Genomic DNA, 9,634 nt, shown 5'->3' on the forward strand with positions numbered 1-9,634 from the left:
AACTTCCCATGCAGAAAAGGCTGTGGGTTCTTGTTCCCTCACACAGTTTATGCAAAACCCCCAGGTTCAAAACATCTGCTGTAAGAGGAGATGGCACACTTCAAATGAAGCGGATTATGAAATAGACATAAAAAGAGCTCTGATGGCAGATCAGAGAGAACCTCTGCTGGGATAAACTTCTTAAAGTGGAATAGATATAGGTAGAACAGGAGGTGTTCTCACCTGAACAGACCAGTTTTTACCACATCCAAACTTCTGGGAGACCAAAGGGTCTGAAAAACAAATTAATTCTGGTGCACAGTCAGTAGCAGACTGTTTTGGGTGCAACTACAGCAACTTTGTTTGCAACAATAAGAATCTGAGTTGTTTTCTTTTCCTCTTTCCTTAACTTCTGTACAGTAAAGGTGAGGAGTAGCTATTGAGTTACTTCTTCCTATATGCTGTTAGCCAGATTAGCATTGATTTCAAAACAAACCTGAGTGGAATGGAAAGCCACACCATTTTGGTATCACTAGCAAAGTTCTAAATTTATAGTTACACTTCAATAAAACCTTTTGCTGCGGTCTAGAAGAAAAAGAAAATTATCGTAACACCAGACTAGTAAAATTCATTAGTTAGAGCACAACCCCATTACCTGTGCGATGAGCAAAATTCATTTCAGCATTCAGGATTTACATTTTAAAGCTAACAGACAGATCTAGTGCCATCCATAGGAACAGACTAACTATAATACTGAATTTGGTACAAAGATTTGATATCAGCAAACTTGGTCAGTTTCAAGTAGAGCTACCTTGTGGGGAAGAAAGAGCTAAGTCAGAGTGTGCTCATTTTCTGCACTATCCTTCAACATTTAAACCTGGGATCTAAAGAAATCAACCACATTGGGTAAAAATCACTTAGCAGCACATCATCTATTGTAGAAATGGACAGAAGCAGAGCATCCACTGAATGGGCTACAATATAGAGAATGTGTAGAAAGTGCCCCGAACTTAAACTATTTATTAAAGAGTGGGGACATGAATAGAGAATATCACCGCAATTTCCACAGCTCGGCCCTGGATTAGAAGGTAGCAAATTGTTTCTGAAACTGAAGCGAGTTTCCAAAACTACCTGTGGACATTCAGTGGATCCTTCATCTCACGTTTATTACGTGAAGTACAATAGATTCTCACCAGATTAGAACAGACAAAGCAGAGATTTGCGTTTGGCTTGTTAGGTAAATGCATTTTCTCCAGTTGTAGAAAGACTCTTCCACCAACATAAAGTCCTATGCAACAAAGAAAATGTCAGTACATTTGCTTAGTCTAATTATTACTTTCACTAGATAGCCAATTTTTTACTACAATTCAAATAAGATGAACACAATGGGTGGCTATTTATAAAGAAGAGTAATAAAGATCATCATTTGGGGCAATAAAAGAGAGAGAGATTCAGCAAACAGTTGCTTACAAGTGGAAAACTTAGTGAAACTACAGTGACCCCCTCCTTGACAGGATCAATGCCACAGTTGAGCTTTAGCCAGCCACATCATCATGTAAATTGCTTTCCTGATAAGCCAGCTCATAAATTCCGTTTGCAAAGCTCTGCTATTTACCAGAAGTCTGCCTATAGACAGAAAGATGGCATTTAATGGTACTTGGAAAGTAGAGAAAAATGAAAACTATGAAAAATTCATGGAAGCGATGGGTAAGCCTTACTTTTTGAAAGCCGGAATACAAACTTAAGCTGTTCATGAACTACCATCTGGCTGACCTGGCCTTTGCTGTCTGCTACTTTGCCCTTGCATGTTGCCCTGCATTTATTTTCAAAAGATTCTATAGAGGGGAATACAGGGTAGAAAAACACTGATTTGCATTGTGATAATCTTATGCATTTAGCTAATTCCAGTAGAGGTATTTCAGCAGAATCTCCATGTCCACATTTGTGGAAAAGGCTCAGAGAATTTGCGTGGTAAACTTTAAACGGAATTATATGTAAGGAATATTATTTTGATCAGACTGTTTGAAAAATTACACAAGAAGGAAATTGTTGGTCTCCAGTTTTGCAGAACATGTGATTTGAGTAATTTTAACATGTCAGTGCTTACTTTAAGCTTGTACAAACTGTATGTAATATGGATATAAACAAAATCATCCTAGTTGGATGGTGGTTTGTATTACAGGCGTACTGCTGAACGGTGCCTCAATGAAAGGTGGAGAAGAGTAAGAGTGAGTTAGAATTCTGGGCTAAGCTCCCTCAACTAAAGAAAAAGTCATGAAAAAAATGCAAAAATGATGTTCTAATCTGTTTTTCTCTGATTGATGTTAACTGATTTTTTTTTAGGCGTTAACTTGATGAAAAGAAAGTTAGGAGCCCATGATAATCTGAAGATCACAATTCAGCAAAATGGAAATAAATTTCTTGTCAAAGAATCAAGCAACTTCCGTACCATCGACATTGAATTCACTCTGGGAGTCAGCTTTGAATACAGTCTGGCTGATGGGACTGAACTTTCAGTAAGAGACTTTTGATATCATTATATATTCATTGAATAGCAATAACTTTACAAAGTACAGTTTCAAGATTAATGACCTGTCTTCCTAAGTTCCAGTTTAAACTTGGCTTTAAGGTCTTTCAGTCCAGGAACGCTTGCACCCTATATACAAAATCACAGATTAGCCTTAACTGTTAATGGTTCAGCATTGCGACAGGAAGCTCAGGGATCCATACAGTGCCCCAAAAAGCAGAGCATCCAGCAATTTTCACATGCTGAAATCCAGGCAATTGCAAACTTTACTTCTTACAATACCCAAGTACACCATCTAGAGCACAGTGTGGGTATCTGTAGGAAATGAACCATACCAACAGAGAAAGAGATCACCTGAGCCTGACAAAAGAGCAGTTAAATAAGCTTTTTTCTAATATTTAATTTTTTATAGCCTTTCCAATTGTGTCCTAAAAAACATTATTACACTGTTTTAATCTCATCTTAAAGCACTTCTGCAGCTGTTGAATCAAATCAGTGCCATGTTTATTGCAAAACATTTGTGGGTTGTTTTTTTTTTCCATTGTAGGGTTCTTGGAACTTGGAAGGAAATAAACTCGTAGGAACATTTACTAGGAAAGATAATGGAAAAGTACTCACAGCATATAGAGAAATTGTAGGCAGTGAACTCGTTCAGGTGAGTTGAGCAGTCGCTTAGACACAATGTGGGAATACAATAACTGAAAACATTCTCAGAGATATCCTGAAAGTCCAGAATGTTTTTCTCAAACCAAATAACCTTGCTTATCTTCAGATAAAATTCTCAAATCTACTAAAAGTATTAAAATCTAGAGCTTTGGAATTCAGAACTTAAAACTGGCAACGTGTGATTTCCTACCTGGGTGAGCTGTATCTTATCAACAAGTCTAAAGTCTGTGAATACAAGCTGTATGTAGAAGCCATATACATACTCCCTGAAGGCCCTATTTTGCCTTCTAAAGTCATGCTATAGGAGTTTTCCCAAGGATAACATTCTCAGCAGCTGACACAGGGCAAGAAGCTAAAGACAAAAGAGAAACCTTCCATAGCTCTCTGACCAACTGGTCACAAACTTCTTAAATAAATAGCCCTCCAATGGACAGGTGTGAGCTCTGAGCCATCAGAACATAACCGGCCAACTCTTTCTCACATTTCTAATAAAAGCAAGCACATATGTAACACCTGGGAACAACGCTTTAGAAGTTTCTGCTTGGTTGGTTGGTTTTTGAAAGAACTGTCCTGTGGTGGTTCAAATGTTTCCATAGAGAATTTATGCCTACTGACAACAGGCTGCTTTCCTTCTGTTCCTTTCCTCAGAGCCCTTCCAAAGGCTTTTAGGCCCCCACATGGCCACCTGCCATAATTAATTAAACCACCTCTGACCACAACACCTGTGAAATGAAATTTTATAATAGCAGTCACTGATTTTTCTTCTTAATTTCTGAACAGACCTATGTGTATGAAGGAGTTGAAGCCAAGAGAATCTTCAAAAAGGAGTAAATACTTTACCCAGAACAGCACTGGAATCAAAATCCTATTTAAAAAAAAAGACAATTTTTCTACATATACTTTTTTCTTTTTTTTTTTTTAAATCTCCTCACAGCACCTCCTATATTGTGATTATTCAGCCCTAGTGAAAACACAAGTTTACATTTAGTATTTTACCTTGAATTAAAAAAAAAAAAAAAAATCCAGTTAAAATTTGAAACAAAGACTAAAAAGTTACTTGTAGGAAGTCTTACCCGAGTAACATACAGCAAAAGGCTGCCAAAACTATTTTCTATAATCAAAACTTCAATATTTTTGCACTGGTTCTTGAATAGCAACTTAACTTCCTTACCATGACATTTGTAGTGACAAATGGTTTCTTTGTGTATGGAGTATCGTGTAATAAGAATGGTAAAGCTTAAGAGCCCCCTGACAACAAGCAAGTCTCAAAAACTGTTATATGAAAATAGAAATATACAGTAAATAAAAAAAATATGCTCTGATAATACAGCGCACTTTGTTGTTTTAAATCGCGTCTCTGATACCTTGCTGACGTCAACAGGAGCAGTATCAAGCACTTACTGACAAGAGACAGATATCTCACACTGCAATTTTATAAGTTGGGTTTAAAAACTATGGCAATGCTTTGAAAGCATACAGGCTTGAGCTGTCCCCATTTATTGAGGGTCAAAGTCATTCTGTCAAGAAAGGTACTGGCAGCTCTGAGTGATTTTCTTTCAGGACATGAATGAAAATATTCAAGGAGTCTTAACTAGACAAAAAATGAGTTCAGATTAAGCTGACTTCACATGCAGTGCCTCTGATGGGTAACAAACAGGCACCACATTCTGCTCATGCTGTTTATTCTGCAGCTGCTAAATTCAACCCAGCCTCAACCCCCTGCAACAGTGCTATTTCCTAACACCCGCTGAGGGCCAGCACTCTGCCCCGTGCTTACTTCTGTTTCTCAATGGGCACAGTTACACTTTGATTTTAACGGCTTTTTTTTTTTTTTTTTTTTTTTCCCTAAGTAATTGCTTAATTTTGCCCCACTCTCCTTGACTTTTCGCTGGGAACAAAAGAACTAAACAAAACTTCTCACCCTTCGGTTACTTCTTTAGCCTCTCTGGCCTACGCTCAGGGCTCCCCCTGCTGGCACCACGCCCTCATGGCGCGAACAGGATTCCACTCGAGACGATGACGCAACTCATTTCCTTATAAATTGGGATTTCCCCCGCCTGCCAGATATTGATCGTAATAGATAGTCTGCTCACCGTTCTACACAGCGAAGCTGCCTGCAGCCCTTGCAATGTTGATGGAGCTGTCGGGTCTCAGCGCAGTGCAGCTCTGTGCGCTGGGAGCTCCCCTCACAGCATAAGCCACCACACGGCTTTCTGCGCTCTTAGGGAGCACGGCTAGCTATCGACGGTAAGCGCGTGTCTCAGAACAGCTTCCAGTTTTCCCGCCTATCTTCACAGCAGCATTTCCGAGCTCATCCTTTAGCTTTCTCCAGGAAGCCACAACAAGAATTTATGTACGCTCCCAGTCGAGTCCTACCATGGTTTAAGACGCAAGGCCAACGTGAAGGGCGGGGACTGATGTCTGTTTTCCACACACCTGACGGGGCACGCCGAGTGCCGGCAGGGAGCCGCGACCAGCAGAGCCTACGGAGCAGTGCAGGAACGGCACCGGCTCCGAGCCGGCCTCCCAAGACATGACTCCTCTCGGCAGCAGCGGAGGCAGGACTTCCCTCTTAGCCTATCTTTACCACACCGACCCGGGGCCCCGCCAGCTCCTCAGCGGCAGGGCTACCCGACAGACGGGGGGCAGAGAAGCCGTGGACAACTGCGGTATCCCGACCGCTGCGTGGCGCAGAGCTGTATAGCGCGGCCGCAGATAACGCCACAGCAAACACCACAGGCGACTCCGAGCTCGCGCCGGGCAGCAGCAAACCGCCAGCACCGGGGCGGACCGCGCGTCACGCGGCAAGGGCGGTGCCCGCGCGGGGGCGTGGCGGCGGTACGTGCGCTCCGCTCCCATTGGCTGCCCACCCGGAAGCGCAGCGAGCGTCTGCGCGCCGCGTACCGCGCCGAGCCTCTCGCGGCGGCCGCGCCGTGCCGAGGAGATGGAGGCGGCCGTGCGGCGGTGCCCGCAGCCCGAGGAGCAAAGCGCGGCGAATGGAGAGCGGCCGCCGGCCCTGTCGGGGCAGTCCTACTGGCTGGACCTGTGGCTCTTCGTCCTCTTCGACGTGGCGCTCTTCGTATTTATCTACCTGCTGCCCTGATGGGCCGGGCCCAGGTCAGTCGGGGCGAGGCCGGAGCGGGGCGGGTCCCCTCCTGGCGGCGACGGGGGGGCAACCGAGTGCCGTGTTGTCCCGCTCGCCGTGAAACGAACGTCTCGCAGTCGAGTCCGTCACCTCCCGCCTGAGCGCCCTCTCGCACAGGCTACTGCTGCCACGCGGGACAATCTGCTGCGACACGGAGGTTTCGGGTTAATGAGCCGTGAAGCAGAGGCCGAGATTCACGGACAAAGAGCGGTAAATGCAGATGTAATTCAGAACAACTAGCAGCTTGGCTTCTTTCGACAAAAGCGCTTCACTGTGTAGGTCGGGCAGTACACCGGATGCAGCTTTCATGCTAGCTGCATCTCCCAAAGGCTGTACAGCTCTGAAAGTAACCAGAGCTTTCTTTTTTCCACAGAGCTCGTGGATCAGGAATCACTGGACGCACCTTCGGAACACAAGCAGGACCATTATGGAGGAGAAGCATTTGCACAGCACAGACAGCAATGGAGAACGAGACTTCCATTGATGGAAAGGCAGGAAGCTCCTGAGCTGGAGAGACGTTGCATGCTGTATTGCTGTACAGCCCACGATATATTGCAAGTGTGGTCTTTAGGATCGTGCCTGTATCTTGCCTTTCCATGTTCTAAATTGTGCCTTTCAGGACAGGAGACAGCTTGACTGTGCTTTTGTAATTTGCTTGAAGAATATAAATGAAAATATGCACTGTTTGAATAAAATCCAGCAGAGACTGAAATTGTTACTGACTTGTTTGTTCAAAAGATGAAACTTAGCCCATTTGTCTTGCTTTTGAAAAATTTACCTCTCTCTGTACAGGAGTGCATGCAAGATTCTTGCTTCAGCAGTTACTGTGCCAGTGCACACTAGCTGCTGCCCTCACCTGCTGATCTATGTAATACAAGTTCTGATTTCCTTGCTACAAGCAGTGAAGGAAGAAGCTTACAAGAGCACTCTTAGGCAATTGCCAGGTTTCACATACCCACTCCCCTCAAAAATTTCTAAGTCTCTGCCTATAATGAGGCTTTCAAAAACAATGTTGCATCAGTGAACATCTTGAATGCTCAGCTTGCTTGCTAGACCAATCAGGTTTTCAGGAAGACTGTGGATGAAGGCAGTTCAGTATTATTCTTTATTTTCACCTTATTAATAATTTAAGAGGTATAATTTGATTTTTCAGAAATATAAAATGTAACTGGATTTCTGAGTTCGGTTGATCCAGTATTTTCTGACACCACCTGACAGGAGCTTATTTTCATTTAATACAGTATTCAGGACACAGAATTAGGTATGCATGCTCTATTTTCTTTTTTTTCATTCTTAAGCAGTTCTTCATTGATGCTGATTTTCATTACATATTCAACTTGTGTATTCAGAAATAAGACTGATGCTTTAAGAACTGAGTTACCGTTAACTGCTAGTGTTTATGACCTATGAAAATGTCAGTAGCTTAAAATCACAGGAAAAAAACGTGAAAAGGGCTTGGATTCTCACAAATAGGAAAATGGTTTCCTTTTTATTTTTCTACAGCTGAACTGAACTTATTATAGAGGTAAGTTTACTTTTGTTTCCCCTCCTCCCCCCAGAGATTTCACTGTAAAATCGCGAAGGAACAAGCTATTAGAGAAACTCTAAAGCTGCTTCATTTCTCCTTTGTAAGGAAGACTGTTGAGAATAAATCCTGACAATTTTGACAGAAGAGCCATTAGGTTAAGAGAACGTAATGTAGTGATTGAGTTTTTTCTTTCAATTGAGTCTGAAACAGAAGGTTTTACATATCTCAGAAAACTTAAAAGCTATCAAAGCACAGGCATGTGCTGCTTTGAGCTCAAGCTATTTCATAGCTTGAATAACGGCATCAAGACAACCTTCATTTGTAACTAGGTACAGCAAAACTGTACTATATTATATACTATATAGTACAGTATGTTATATAGACTATATTAGAAAGCCAACTATAAACCAGTACTTCAGGTGATGAATTTTACTGTTTAAATATGGTCACAGAACCACCGTCTCTTTAAAGCTTTCAAGCATTACTATTAGCTATCATTTTTTAAAAGTGTGGTTCTGGAAAGCCAGGGTGTGGTTTCATTGTTGCAGGTTTACTTCTTGTTTTTAAGGAAAGCACAGTATACAAAAAGAATACAGACAAAGATATTTTATATTTTTATCTGATAATCTGAACAAGCAGAAGTTTGCAAGAAAATAATTCTACAGACTGAAAAATATATTAATTACAAGACTTATTAATGTATTTACTGTTAAAAATATGTCTAGGCTCTTATACAAATCTATAGCCAGGAGGGGATATTTATAAAAAAATAAATAGGCACCCTACGTAAGTCAAGACAAGTTATCACTTATTTGTTAGCAAATATTACATACATACATACATGGAGTGCAGAGTCAAATATAAAAACAAAGGTGTCTTAATTAACTGTTCTACTATTATAATTAAACACCTGGTAAACATGGGTCATGTAAAAAGTTGTCTGGTAAGATTGTTTCAAGCAAAGCAAGGAGACAGAAGTACATCTAAACTACTGCATCTACCTTAAAAATAAGTTTTACCAGTTGTTTGGAAACCAAATTCATTGGCATCAGTAACAGGCATTCATATTGCTTATTGTACACAAGTATGAACATTGCTATGCATGTTTAAAAACTGTTATAACATCATTCACAGTTGTTGCTGTGCTATTTATACATAAAAATACTGTCATTTCAAATACAATTTCTGCAAACATTTTACAAATTATACATTATTTACAAATTCCATACTCCTCTTTGTTTGTTTGTTTTTTTTACACAAGTATTAGAAGACAGCTTTACTCAAATGTTATGTATAGCATATAACATTGCTGTAGGAACATTAGAAAAAATTAGTTTACAAGTTTTGAAATCTCTTTCAAAAATAAGACAACTAGGAATCTTCCAAGGTTTTTCCACACTCAAGGCTTTTTCTCTGGTTTGTTTACAAAAAGATACTTAAGTTTACCACCAACCCTTCCTAAACATGCATAATTGTTTGCTACAAACTCCAGAATTCATTTCTCAAGTGCTATAAATTCTCATCAATAAGGTAAAAAGGTTCATCTAAGATACCTGGTTTGTTGCATATGTTGTGTTCCAGTTTCACTACAAGTTACAAGTAGTTTAAAACACTGACCATGAAGAACAACCAAATGTGTAACTTTGTTCATTGTTAGAGTTCAACCAAATGTCAATATTTGGTAGAAGCACTAAAGCTCACACATAAGGTGTATAAACATAAAAAAGCCTTTCTGACTAGCAGTGCAAGCATAAGCGAGAGTGGTTTCCATGAATATTTAACCTGCTTG

General features: G+C 40.8%; 1 protein-coding gene across 1 annotated transcript; it reads left to right on the forward strand.

The window, feature by feature from the left end:
* The first annotated feature begins 1,619 nt into the window (after positions 1 to 1,619).
* FABP2 (fatty acid binding protein 2) lies at positions 1,620 to 4,003 on the forward strand. Its single transcript, XM_048943326.1, has 4 exons — positions 1,620 to 1,686; positions 2,323 to 2,495; positions 3,054 to 3,161; positions 3,953 to 4,003. The coding sequence occupies exons 1-4, from the start codon at positions 1,620 to 1,622 to the stop codon at positions 4,001 to 4,003; spliced, it is 399 nt and encodes a 132-aa protein (XP_048799283.1).
* The last annotated feature ends 5,631 nt before the right edge of the window (positions 4,004 to 9,634 follow it).

This window comes from Lagopus muta, chromosome 4, assembly GCF_023343835.1.
Source record: "Lagopus muta isolate bLagMut1 chromosome 4, bLagMut1 primary, whole genome shotgun sequence".
NCBI classification, from domain to species: Eukaryota; Metazoa; Chordata; class Aves; order Galliformes; family Phasianidae; genus Lagopus; species Lagopus muta.

Coding starts and splice junctions, on each gene's coding strand:
- FABP2 (XM_048943326.1), top strand. CDS start 1,620: ATGGCATTTAATGGTACTTGGAAAGTAGAGAAAAATGAAAACTATGAA. Junction 2,496..3,053: donor CTGATGGGACTGAACTTTCA/GTAAGAGACTTT, acceptor TTTCCATTGTAG/GGTTCTTGGAACTTGGAAGG. Junction 3,162..3,952: donor TAGGCAGTGAACTCGTTCAG/GTGAGTTGAGCA, acceptor ATTTCTGAACAG/ACCTATGTGTATGAAGGAGT.